The 13437-nt window shown below is 34.8% G+C and overlaps 2 protein-coding genes across 2 annotated transcripts; both read left to right on the top strand.

Annotated features, from left to right (window-relative positions):
- The first annotated feature begins 4522 nt into the window (after positions 1 to 4522).
- On the top strand, positions 4523 to 7986 carry LOC143553439 (amino acid permease 6-like). Its single transcript, XM_077043438.1, has 6 exons — positions 4523 to 4686; positions 4762 to 4995; positions 5068 to 5161; positions 5408 to 5622; positions 5711 to 5859; positions 7197 to 7986. Exons 1-6 carry the CDS (start codon positions 4590 to 4592, stop codon positions 7845 to 7847), a joined length of 1440 nt encoding a protein of 479 aa, XP_076899553.1. The 5' UTR covers positions 4523 to 4589; the 3' UTR covers positions 7848 to 7986.
- A 1790-nt stretch (positions 7987 to 9776) lies between these two features.
- On the top strand, positions 9777 to 12662 carry LOC143553438 (endo-1,4-beta-xylanase 1-like). The gene is made up of 4 exons (XM_077043437.1): positions 9777 to 10612; positions 10690 to 10867; positions 10970 to 11470; positions 11541 to 12662. The coding sequence occupies exons 1-4, from the start codon at positions 9777 to 9779 to the stop codon at positions 12636 to 12638; spliced, it is 2613 nt and encodes an 870-aa protein (XP_076899552.1). The 3' UTR covers positions 12639 to 12662.
- The last annotated feature ends 775 nt before the right edge of the window (positions 12663 to 13437 follow it).

The following is a 13437-nucleotide window of genomic DNA, read 5'->3' as shown; positions in this document are numbered from 1 at the left end:
TTGAATGGAGGCTGGTTTCGTTGGTGTAAATAGAAAAAAGAAAAGAATATTATTAGTATTCAAGCTGTCACACTCTTGTTTTCTTGTATTAGAAAAGAAAGCAACGCCAACAAACTTTTTGACTAATGCTTGCTATCGTTCGTTGTTGGAGATGATGTCTGTGTGGCTGTGATTTACATGTAGCTAGCTAGGAATATATATAACAACAACAACAACAATAATAAGTAGTATTGTAATTTGTATTATTATTATTATTAATATTATAAGAATAATAATGGTCCCTTATCTGTTGAAATCAAGCCGGAAGAAGACAAGTTATATATGTAAGATGGATGGTTTGTGGGGGCTCAAAAGACATTTTATATTGTTTTGTAAGTAGGGCCGAGTCAACTATTTTGTATGATCTAAATGATATTTAAAATTCAGGTTTTGTGGTGAAAAATTATCTTGTTTTCATTTCAAGTAAATCAAAATATTGTTATTATTATTGTAAATACATAATTAAGTAATGCAATTCTTCACGTCTTTCCAAACTAATTTAGTTTTTAACGTTGCTCAAATCATATATATTAATCTAAATCCAAATTACAAATGGATAATCATTAATCCGTTTGTTTTGAAAATTGAAGGCCTTAAACTAAGAGTCTAAGAGCATTCTCATCCCATCTATTATTTTTTACCCTATAATTTAACTAAAATTCATACTTTTTAAAATTCATTACTCATTTTAAAAAATCTCCCATAACCTATTCACCATCTTTATCTTTATCTTACTTACAAACAATTATTTTATTATATATCTCGTTTTTATACACCCACAAAAATTTAAAGAATGATGAATAGTAACTTTTTATATATAAAGAGTTGGTGTATCAATTTTCATAATTTAGGGTCGGGGTAAACAAATATCGAATAGGATGGAGTTAGTTTTTAGCACAATTTTTAAATTTTAAAGATTGTGGAGAATATGATGGATAGGATGAGAGTGCCCTAAGCCTTTGCTTTATGTATACAATATTTAAAACTAATTTTGGTATGAAAGTAAATAGAACGGTCATGGGAAAAAAATATAAAAGTAAATAAAGAATCTAGTTAAAGTTACGTAAATTTCAAACAAAACTATACAAATTATTGAATTAATGTTTATTGTTGAATGCAATATAATAATGCATCTATAAATAACAACCGCCAATCTTAGTAAAGTTTAACCCATGCCAAAATTATTGATAGAGTTTGAAATTGAGGGTAGCATGTAAGCAAATCATGTTTAGATAGAGAAGTTGTTCACGATAAAGTTTCGGCTTTAAACCTTATGGAGAATAAGAAAATGAATATACTAAATAAATAAGTAATGCATTCTTCAATTTTCTAGATAAGACGGAATTAAAGATTGTATACTTGAGATAGACTATGTCTTACTTTATTCTTCTTGATAATATTAAAATGAAATCTGCATTTTCAGTGGAGTAATAATATTCGACTTTTCATATAAATTAAAACATATAAAACACGCGAATGCTTGAAACAATACAAAAATGTAAATTGATGGGTGCCCTAACACTCACCACATTCTGAGGTCTTAAATATACATTTTCAATCATGAAATGTATTACTATTCCCTTGGTCTTGGAGACAACGACAATTAAGTGTATACAATATTTAGGTATGTATAAAACATTATTATAGTTTATGATTTTGAATGCAAATATCTTTTTATGAACTAAAATGAAACCATGTTACATCCTTATGAGCCAACTGCTAAGGAAATTAAAAACAAAAAAAAACAAAAAAAAAAAAAAAACATTATTAGCAACTCATAAAAACATAACTTGATTTTACTCGAACACATAGAATTAAATATACCTTTCCTAGCATGAAGAAAACGGATAAGCATTGCTAATAGTTAAAGGTAATAAGAGTATTAACACCATATGATAAAATTAATATGATGATACTTGCCTTCCCAAATGAGCTAGCCCCCAACAACAGATGACACGGATGGCCTTCGGTTTCTAGCTAGGATCTAGATTACTTCTTCCTTAAGTTAAGATTGATTCTATTCCGCAAAATATGATGCAAATATGAGTTAAGGTTAACCAAATTCTCCGTATGAAATTGAGTTTAATTAGTGAAATTATCTTTAATACAATAGTTGATACAATACATTCCCATATGTATGTGAGCTGCATTTATTTTATGTTTTTATCTCCTGAAAGCCTTTTAATAATATTTTATACATAAAAACAAACATAGTTTCTGTTTTACTAATCTTTTAAGTCTTTTAACAAATCAAAATATAAATATATATATATATATATATATATATATTTATATATATATTAACTATGATTAGATGAAATTTTAAAAACATAATATGACAAATTATATTATAATAGCGTTATTAAAAACCACTTGTTTATAAATTTATAATGATTTTAAAGTTATACAAACCTTTCTTTTATTTTACATTTTTAGGTATATTTGTTATATTGTTTCAGAAGATTGTATCTTGTTATCAAATTATTGAAATATAAATTGGAAAGAAAAATAAACATTGAATGAACTATGTTTGCCACATGTCCAACTTAAAATATGAATTCATCTTAAATCTTTTTTCACATAATATTAATAAGTATTAGTTACAATTTTATTCAAATTTAACATGTGAATATACTTTTATTTGTAAAATACTATAAAATGATTTTGTGATAAATAAATCATTGCAAATGCAAAGTTATGGAGTTTTTAAGTGAAAATAAATTTGCTGTTGAAAAGATAAAAACATGTAGTTTGTTGGTTTTTACGTGTTAAAAACTTGTTGAACTTTTATAAGAAAAATTGATGTGTAATGATTTTGATTGAGTAAACATATCATTTTACTAAATAAGGTTTTTTTTGGTTTTACCAAACACTAGTTTTTAAAAGGCAAATAAATAATAATAATAATAATATATAAATTGTTTGGTGAAGGTTGACTCGTTTCTACTTGGTCAGCCCTTTTATCGTTAATTGTAATAGAAAAACACATTGAATGCCATTAAACACCAATTTAAATGGCATTTAATTAGTTAACCATTTATTTCTATTTTATTTTTTATTAGTTATTTTGTTTTTCTTTTCCAAAGATAATTTGACTTGGGAAACTCGTTTACGTTATTACAATTTAATGTTTACACAAAATTAGATGTTCAATTAAAAAAAATTTCTTCCCAAGCATAAAGCCTTTTTACAATAAAAATTATTATTATTATTGTGATGTTTCTCTAAAATTCGGGATACTATATATCGTTTGTAGTCACTAACTTCATGTCACAAATCGGTGACGTTCTTGTTATCAAGGCTCCACATTAGCAGCAATTAATCGTAGGAGTTTGTATAACTAAAGCATAACACCTCTAAAAAGAAGAATTACATGTTCTATATAACATTATGTGAAACTTAAACTTATCTATTTGGATACTAATTATATATTTGGTCATATAAAAAATAGCAATAATAACAAACAATATGACCGGTCTCTATTTCAGATACTAACTATTTATTATAATAAATATATTATTTCTTGTACTTTGGTTTTCTACCATCCTTTTTGGAAATTCCCTCATTCCTACATACATTCATTCATTTATTATATACTCTTAATTTCATACCAAATCTGTGCACCTTATATTATATTTATGGCTTTATGCCACTCCCTTTTCAGTTATCTTGCTTTTGTACTTGGAATAATGGAAAACTAATTAATTCTATTGACTCGTATATGTTTTCATTTTCTTTTCTTGGTTTTTTTTAATCCCGTAAATCCTTTTATATATAATACAAACCGAACTACATCTGGATAATGGGTAAGCGAGCAACAAGCTGCGCCGCTATCCCCTTTTGAATCGCAAAGCCTATTCTACTAAATATAAATCCTTGGTTTCTCGGGCTCTGCGAGTCACTGTAGACCACCTTTTGCACCCGTTCCAAGAAGCGAACCGCCTCGGGAGCCAGGGATCCAAAAGTGTCGAAGGCAAATGGAATGAACACGTGCTGATTCTCTAAACACGATGTCTCATGCTTAGCAACCTTCCTAGACTCCGCTCTCAAAACCGCCTGTCCCGGTAAGAAGCCACTGTCTCTCAGCCCCACCAACGGGGACACCCCAGTGAGGTCAACACACGTATGCTTACCCCCTGCCCAGCCAAACACAAGAACATCCGCAGGACGCAGGGTAGATCTTCCCTCACGCGGATCAGTCAAAAAGTTAACAGGTGCCTCTTTCTTGGCTGAGATCCCGGCACGTCTAAGCACATCCCATAACACATCTCTAACCCAGTCATGACGATACTTGAATCCCGGCAATTCCTTACAGTGGAGGGCATGCTCACCGAATCTATCCAAACAAGCCTTTTTACAAATGGGGCATAATTCATCTGGAGGGAAAAGGGGAATCATAAGCCGGTATTTAAGGATGGCTCTGTATTCAACTGCCGACATCCGTTGCCCAAGACCTTCAATGGACACAACAATCAAGGTTTAATATTAAATTCTAAAATATTTTTCTCACCATAAATTCTCCTTCAGTTCCAACCCAACCAAAGCAACTCATGGATCCATACCTCCACATGAACACCACATCAACTCTTGAGGTTGCCAGCAACGATCACAAAAATATAGACGATGACGGCCGAGAAAAACGGACAGGTAATCCACTCGATCATCTTTTCTTTTAACAGCTAAACACACACCTTTTTGTAATTATTATTAAATGTACCGCAGGGACTTTGGTAACTACAAGCGCACATATCATTACTGCTGTGATAGGATCCGGAGTATTGTCTCTTGCATGGGCTATAGCACAGTTAGGTTGGGTTGCTGGACCCGCTGTCCTCATGGCTTTCTCTTTCATTACTTACTTCACCTCCACCCTCCTAGCCGACTCCTATCGCACACCTGACCCAGTGTCCGGCAAGCGTAACTACACTTACATGGATGTTGTTCGGGCTAATCTCGGTACGTATACTTACCCGCCCCATTGCCGATCGGTTTCATCTTTTATTTATTTTATTAGTTAATTCATTTCAGGAGGGAGGAAGGTGCAATTATGTGGATTAGCTCAATATGCAAATCTTGTAGGTGTTACAATTGGATATACCATCACTGCTTCTATCAGTATGGCGTAAGTCATATTTAGTTTTCATGAAACATAATTAATGTATGTAGTCAACCGACAGTGACTAAATGTTTTTTGGAAATTTTTTTATTTATTGTACATAGATAGTCCTTTAATTAATTAATATCAATATGAGTTGTGTCTTAATATAATCGTGTCTTTTATAGAAAATGTATTTTGATATACTTTTATGAAATAAGTACGATTTGACTATGCGGTAAGCCATTAATTAAATTAGATTTGATTTGATAGGGCCGTTAAAAGATCGAATTGCTACCATTCGAAGGGGCATGCAGCGAGTTGCAACCCCTCAAACTATCCGTACATGATATTATTTGCCGCAGTTCAGATAATATTAAGCCAGATTCCTAATTTTCACAAGCTCTCTTGGCTCTCCATACTGGCTGCTGTCATGTCATTTGCTTATTCTTCCATTGGGCTCGGCTTATCATTGGCCAAAGTCATTGGTAAGATATATATATAACTTGTTTAGTTTATTTTTTTTTCATACAAGTATTAAAAATAATGTAATCTTAAAATGATTTATATTCATAGGTGGAGTTGAAGGTGATGTAAAGACGAGCCTAACCGGAGTAGAAGTAGGATTGGACGTAACCGGAGAAGAGAAAGTTTGGAGGAGCTTTCAATCTATCGGTGACATTGCTTTTGCTTATGCTTATTCTACTGTTCTCATTGAGATTCAGGTACCCTTTTTACTAATTACAGTTAGTTATGCTTTCAATTATTTTATATATATACATACATAGATAGAGATACAATTAATTTGGATAAAGTTTCTTGGTAATTACTTGCGTGTATCTTTGATTCATTAAACAAACACCCTACGAGTTAATAATGTCTTCATAAAAATTTATAAGGTGGGATACGTGTAGCCAACTCTTTTGTAAGTAACTATCAATTTATATCTACAATTTAAGAATAAAAGCTTACATAAAATTTTAAGTTACTCATCATCTCTATGAATCTTTAACATAATTTATTAAACAAAAAGGCATGCAGATTTAATACTTATACACAATTATATATGCCTAGGTTTTGTTTTTGTTTGAAACTTAATATTCTTTTAACTTGATATATTTATACTAGACGGGTGCCCGCGTGATGCAGCGGGAATACATACCGTTGATGTTGATAATGGTTTGGTTTCACTTTTTAACGATTCTGTTTTGGTTTTCGATAACCAAAAACCGTTAATAATAGTTTAATTTAAAAACCATCGAAACCAGATCGCAAACACCGCTACTTAAATGTTAATTTTTTTTAAACAAAAAAAAAAAAACTAAAGCAATATCATACTCAAATTAAAGAGAATAAAATACTCGTTTTTATGGTGTCAGATTTTAAAAAAAATAATAACGTATGAAAAAGTTATAACAATTTAAAAGTCGTGGGTGGAAGTTGGGTTAAATGTGAAATTAAAAAGAATATATAGTTAAAAGTTAAAGGGCTAAGGTTGTAACTAATACTAAAATTTACAAAAGCTAATTAAAGTTTAGGGGTTAAGATTGTAATTATGTTTAAGGAAATAAAGTTTAACCTTGCATCATATTGTCTAATAGACTATTTTGTCCCTCCTCAACATTCTATGTAACTTGTACCATTTGTTAATTAAGTAGTAAATTAATTAAAACTCAAGTATCTTAATTTGCCCATCACTTATACATTATATATAGTATACATATATATTATGAGTATAACTGTACAAGGGAGGTGGATCGATGATGATAGGTGTAAAATAAAAGAGAGACAGCAACATTTATGATAACTGTTGTCTTTATGCTTGAATGTATGTATATCACAAGTTGTAACGTGTGTTGTTTTAAAGTTCTTTGTACATATTATGTATAATAATTGAAATGCAATCCAAAAAGGTTGAAGCTAACTAATTGACATTTAAATTTGGCTGACTACATACTTTTCATTTTCAAATCATCATGTTGTAAGTTTATACCACTAATTAAGTTAATAATGATACATATATATAAATTAATTAAGGTATTTATTTTTATTGAAATTGAAGGACACATTGAAATCATATCCACCAGAGAACAAGGTGATGAAGAAGGCCTCGTTAGTGGGAGTCTCAACCACTACCATATTTTACATGCTATGCGGAACCCTTGGCTACGCCGCATTTGGTAACAAGGCACCGGGGAACTTCCTCACTGGCTTCGGCTTCTACGAACCCTTTTGGCTTATTGACTTTGCCAACGTATGCATCGCTGTCCATCTCGTTGGCGCATACCAAGTCTTTTGCCAGCCTTTGTTCGGCTTCGTTGAGAAAAAGTGTAGACAACGCTGGCCCAATAGCGGATTCATAACAACCGAACGCATTCTGAATGTCCCATTTTACGGGGAATACTATGTCAATATGTTTAGGTTGGTATGGAGAACGGCTTATGTTGTGGTGACGGCGGTCGTAGCTATGATCTTTCCCTTCTTTAACAGCTTCTTGGGATTGATAGGCGCGGGGTCTTTCTACCCGTTGACCGTGTACTTCCCGATTGAGATGTACATTGCTCGGGCTAAGATACGGAGGCTTTCGTTCACATGGGTGTGGCTAAAGATACTAAGTTGGGTGTGCTTGGTGATTTCGTTGGTTGCAGCAATTGGATCTGTTCAGGGACTGTGGACAGATGTCAAGAAATATAAACCATTTCAGACTGAATAGTATAAGTAATTGGGAGTAATAATAATAATAATAATACAAGTAATTAGTACATGTATCAAACTTTAATTAATTAGCTTCATATTGTGATTGATATCTATCTGCATGCAACACAAACAACATTTTAGTTTAAATTTCCAAACTCTAATTATTTGTATGAATGCATGCATTCCTAAGAATGATTGCAACACCAGCACTAGTCAATTAAGTCTTAACGATCACCCACAACTAATTAACATGTTCTTCGATGAGGATGATGAGATATAGTGATTCCCGCTATGATGCTCTTGAGTCATCGATAATTCAGAGAGAGATCTTCATTGGTGTTTATTAGATTGAGCTTTATACTACTAATGATCAAATTATGATAGATTAGTTATAAAGCCAATTGTATTTTATGAGTTATATGTTATAAGATATTTAAGTCATAATTTACAACTTTGTAACTTATAACTTATGACTTATATAAGTCATAAAGAAGTAAAATAAGGAAAGCCAAACACCCCTTATACCTTTATCATTGACCTTTTATTTTTTCTTTCGCATACAATCACTTAAAAATATATTTAAAAATTTTGAAGGGTAAACAGATTTTTTCCAAATTTACTTATGAACAATATTTTCTCTTTTCTTCACTCACAACTATTTACAACCAGTAACAAAAACATCTTAAAATGGATAACAAACTCACATAATACTCTTATAAGGATTATGAATGCTCTTATAAGGTTTAAACCGAAGATCACCCCCCTTAAAAATCAAAGACTTTACCACGAAAGAATTTTAGTTATTTTGTAGATATTCATACTCCTATAACATTTTTTTTTTTCAAATTGTTTTTATTTTATCATATTTTGTTTTTTCCTAACACATATACATTTAGTATTCAAAGTTTATGTAAAGTTTGATTTTCTTTTTAATTATATATGACATTATCCAGGTCTAAGTTTCAGTCCAACCCGTCCAGTTCGGTATGAAAAAGATTGATTATGTCCATACTAAATTATAAGTTCACATCTAATTTTTTTTAACGGAAAAGAATCTCACGTGTAAACCTACCATTTCAGGGCCATGTACAAGGTTGACTTTTCGATCGCCGTGAGACCAAAGCCCCCTGACGCGTGGGAACCCGATGGAATCGATAAATCATTGTCCCCCGTCGTGTTCGAACCCAGGATTAAAACCATGATTCGCCCCTTCACCCAGATGTCATTCAAACTGACCCTAGTATGAATCAAATATGCATCTACACTTCTTGACAAACCTTGTACCACCGGACCAACTTCTCATGACCAAGTTCACATCTAATATATATTATTTTTAGAACGACAACTTTTTTGTATTTAGGTTAACGCAGTTTTTAAATTTGAAAAGCCCCGATACTCTACTTTAACAAAAAAAATCTATGTTATCATAACCAGACCTACGTTGACTTTCAAAAAGTTCTCATATAATATATTGATCTTTAAAAAATAGCATTTATTTGTTTTGTCTAGTTATAATATGTGGTTTGAAGTGAATTACAAGTTACTTAGGTGAGAAAACTGAAGTGACCAAACTCCTAAGTGTTTAGTTTTGTTGAATAAAATTTGAAAGTGAACTTCAACCTGCCTGTGTTGACTTGAGTACCTACCAAGATCATACAGTTTGTATCTATCTATCTGCAGGTAAATCTTTCTTCTTCTCATCCATGATTCTTATTAGGGCATCAAAATATGGCTTCTCAATGTTGATTCATCTCATCTGATGCTCATTATTATTATTATAAAGATTGAACCTTTCATTTCATGTGTTTGAATGTTTATTATTATATTACTTGGATCAAGAAATAACGCCTTACGAGTTGTTGATTCAGTTCATTAATTTTGTCGGTTAGGTCAATACGGCTTGGTTTCAGTTAATTACTTAGTTCCATTGAAAGAAATCAGTCAGATGGCAAACAGCAGCAGTATGTGTAACACTAACAACATCATACAAAATCATGATTTTTCTAATGGCTTGCATTCATGGTACACAAACTGCTGTCACGCCACTGTCGTTGTTGTTTCCGAACAAGATCGCTATGCTCTCGTTTCCAACAGGAAAGAATGCTGGCAGGGCTTGGAACAAGACACCACCGCCAGAGTTTCCTCCGGTGTTACTTACACACTTAAAGCCCGTGTTGGAGTTTCCGCTTCCGGGACACATCATGCTCATGCTCATGTCATTGCCACACTCAGACTTGAATACCATGGATCACAAACCAAGTATATGTTCATCACAAGGACCTCTCTTTCAAACGACGGCTGGGAGGATTTGGAGGGTACGTTCGTCTTGTCGTCCGATAACCCTCACCCTGCCCGAGTCGTCTTTTATTTGGAAGGCCCTGATCCTGGTGTTAATCTTCTTGTACAACACGTGCTGCTACTCTCTTCTCATGGAAGACATGATGAGAACATCATATTGAACCATAACTTGGATGAGGGTGTTAGTAAGTGGTCTGGAAGAGGATGTCAGATTGCTGTTCATGAGTCCGTGGGAGATGGAGATGGAAAAATCCTAGCAAAGTCTGGAACATTTTTCGCATCAGCAACTCAACGCGCGCATACTTGGAACGGGATTCAACAAGATATCACTGCAAGAGTTGCGCGAAAGCTTGCTTACAATGTTATTGCCACAGTCAGAATCTCTGGTAATAATAATAATAATACTAGTACAAGTGCTGATGTTAGAGCTACCTTATGGGTTCAGACCCCAGATTCCCGTGAACAATACATAAGCATCGCAAAGTTAGTTTCCTTTTGTTTTGGGTATTTTTAAATTTACTTTGTTTGTCTTTCAACTGATGGATACATTTGTAATGAAGCGCGCACGTAACCGACAAGGAGTGGGTAGAGTTGCAAGGAGCGTTTGTTTTAAATGGTTTCCCGTCAAAGGTAGTCATATATTTAGAAGGTCCGCCTCCTGGTGTTGATATTCTTGTTGATGGTTTAGTGGTTAGGCGTGCGCCCAAAATCCCGCCTCCACCTAGACCACTTATTCAGGTTGGTTGTTTAATTAAATTAATTAGTTTCTACTCTCTCTCTCTCTCTCTCTCTCTCTCTCTCTCTCTTAACTAAAAGATGTTTTTTTTTCTTAATTATAAGAATGCAGATTTTGGGGTTAATATCATTGCAAACAGCGATCTACGTAGCGGAACAAAAGGGTGGTTTCCCCTTGGTAATTGTGGGTTGAGTGTTGCAGCACGTGGTTCCCATGAGCTACTAAGTGGTCACTGTATTCACGCCACCAATCGCGCGCACACCTGGATGGGCCCTGCACAGCTCATTACAGATAAAGTCAAGCTCTTTGTTACATACCAAGTATCTGCTTGGGTGAGACTGGTTCCGGGAGCCACCGGTTCCCCTCAGAATGTAAATGTGGCTCTTGGAGTGGACGGCCAGTGGTTGAACGCTGGACAAGTTGAGATTAATGATGACAGGTGGCATGAAATCTGCTGGTCGTTTAGAATCGAGAAACCTGCAGGTAAAGTGATGGTTTACGTTCAAGGTCCTGCTCCAGAAATCAGTTTTATGGTTGCCAGATTTCAAATCTTTGCTGTTGATCGGCATGCACGTTTCAGGCACTTACAGTACCAAACCGACAAGGTTTTAGTCTTGCTCTTTCTTTGAAACGATTTATATTATATTCGTTGAATATTAATTTCTTAAGTTACAGATTCGTAAACGCGACATCACTCTGAAATTCTCGAGAAGCATGCATGGAGCGATGGTGAAAGTCAGACAACTACACAACAGTTTCCCAATTGGGTCCTGCATTAGCCGAACAAATATTGACAACGAAGATTTTGTTGACTTTTTCTTGAAACATTTCAACTGGGCCGTGTTTGGAAACGAGCTCAAGTGGTACTGGACGGAATCAGCGCGTGGCAACTTTAACTACAGAGACGCAGACGAGCTTGTCAAGTTTTGCGAGGCTAACAACATTGGTCTTCGTGGGCATTGCATCTTTTGGGAGGTTGAAGACACAGTTCAAGGCTGGGTGAAGAGCCTTGGCCGGAATGATTTAGCGGAGGCTGTAGAAAACCGTTTGAACGGCCTTCTCAAGCGGTACAAAGGAAAGTTTAAGCATTATGATGTAAACAACGAGATGCTTCATGGGTCTTTTTATCAAGACCGGTTGGGTAAGGACATTAGAGCCGATATGTTCAAAGCAGCAAAGCGGTTAGACCCGTCAGCCGTTTTGTTTGTGAACGACTATCATGTTGAAGACGGGTGCGATCATAACTCATCCCCGGAGAAATACCTTGACCAAATTCGGTATCTTCAGGAACAAGGGGCGCCTGTTGGAGGGATTGGGACCCAGGGGCATATAGATAGTCCGGTAGGCTCCATCGTGTGTTCTGCTCTGGACAAACTGGGGAAGACGGGGCTTCCCATCTGGTTCACGGAGCTTGATGTGAGTTCAGTTAACGAGCATGTGCGGGCGGATGATTTGGAAGTGATGATGCGAGAGGCTTTCGCTCACCCTGGTGTTGAAGGCATAATGCTTTGGGGATTCTGGGAGTCGTTTATGAGCCGAGAGAATTCTCATCTTGTGGATGCGGAGGGGGAGGTGAACGAAGCCGGGAAGAGGTTTATTCAACTTAAGAAAGAATGGCTCACTAACTGCGATGGGTATATCGACGAACAAAGTGAGTTTTCGTTTCGAGGGTTTGAAGGGACGTACCAAGTGGAAATTCAGAACCAGACTGTTAAGACATTCGTTGTTCAACAACAACAACGTCAACGACATGTGGTCGTGCACGTTGATTGAACTCGCTTACTCGCTCTAGTATGCATATACTGGAAATGTAATGTTTTTTATGGACAAACAAGCCCTCTTTTTGTACATCTTCATCATATTTTATTTGTTAATACTTAATAATGTAAGGTCCAATATTAAGGCATTGTGAGTTGTGACTTGTGATATGAAGCCCATATATTTTTTAGATAATAATTGGCCCAATAAAGCATAAGCTCAATTAGAGGTGCACAAATCGGGTTCAAATGGAAAACCCGAACCGGTTCTAAACCGGTTTTTTTACACCGGGTTGTAAAATGGCACCGGTTCCAATCAAGAACCGGTTCGGTTCCCGACCCGAACCGATGCCCAGATATGCGAACTTTTAAGAACCCGGGTAGGGTATGAACCGGAAACCGGTTTTTACGTAAAAACCGGTTCCACCGGTTTTTTTTGAAATTTAAAAATTAGAGCCGTTAGGAACCGGTTCCAACGGCTATATAGCCGTTTTTGACCGTTGGAACCGGTTTTTTAACTATAAATAGGTTATTTTCTTACTATGAATAGCAAGGTTTGTTTGTTTACTTGTTAAACCACTTCCAAAACTATAAAACACACTCCAAACCACAATTAACCTTAAACCGACAACAAATGGCAACCAATGATGACGTTGTTATGGTGATCGAAACAACAAGATGCCCCGATGTTTGGGTTCATTACGATTTGTGTCTCATGACCGACTCACATGAGTTGGCACGTTGCAAATATTGTCTCAAAAACCGGTTCCAACGGCTATATTACCGTTGGAACCGGTTCCAACGGCTAATTGGTG

The sequence above is a fragment of the Bidens hawaiensis genome, unplaced genomic scaffold (assembly GCF_021521415.1).
Source record: "Bidens hawaiensis isolate Kalapana, Puna unplaced genomic scaffold, B.hawaiensis_p1.1 tig00017238_1, whole genome shotgun sequence".
Classification (NCBI taxonomy): Eukaryota; Viridiplantae; Streptophyta; class Magnoliopsida; order Asterales; family Asteraceae; genus Bidens; species Bidens hawaiensis.
This window is presented reverse-complemented; position numbering and strand designations above follow the sequence as displayed.

What these genes read in the sequence shown, in the direction of transcription:
- LOC143553439 (XM_077043438.1), top strand. Translation starts at nt 4,590, where the DNA reads ATGGATCCATACCTCCACATGAACACCACATCAACTCTTGAGGTTGCC. An exon ending in ACTGCTTCTATCAGTATGGC is followed by an intron (nt 5,162 to 5,407) that starts GTAAGTCATATT and finishes TTGATTTGATAG; the next exon opens with GGCCGTTAAAAGATCGAATT. An exon ending in CTGTTCTCATTGAGATTCAG is followed by an intron (nt 5,860 to 7,196) that starts GTACCCTTTTTA and finishes TTGAAATTGAAG; the next exon opens with GACACATTGAAATCATATCC.
- LOC143553438 (XM_077043437.1), top strand. Translation starts at nt 9,777, where the DNA reads ATGGCAAACAGCAGCAGTATGTGTAACACTAACAACATCATACAAAAT. An exon ending in CAATACATAAGCATCGCAAA is followed by an intron (nt 10,613 to 10,689) that starts GTTAGTTTCCTT and finishes TTTGTAATGAAG; the next exon opens with CGCGCACGTAACCGACAAGG. An exon ending in TACAGTACCAAACCGACAAG is followed by an intron (nt 11,471 to 11,540) that starts GTTTTAGTCTTG and finishes CTTAAGTTACAG; the next exon opens with ATTCGTAAACGCGACATCAC.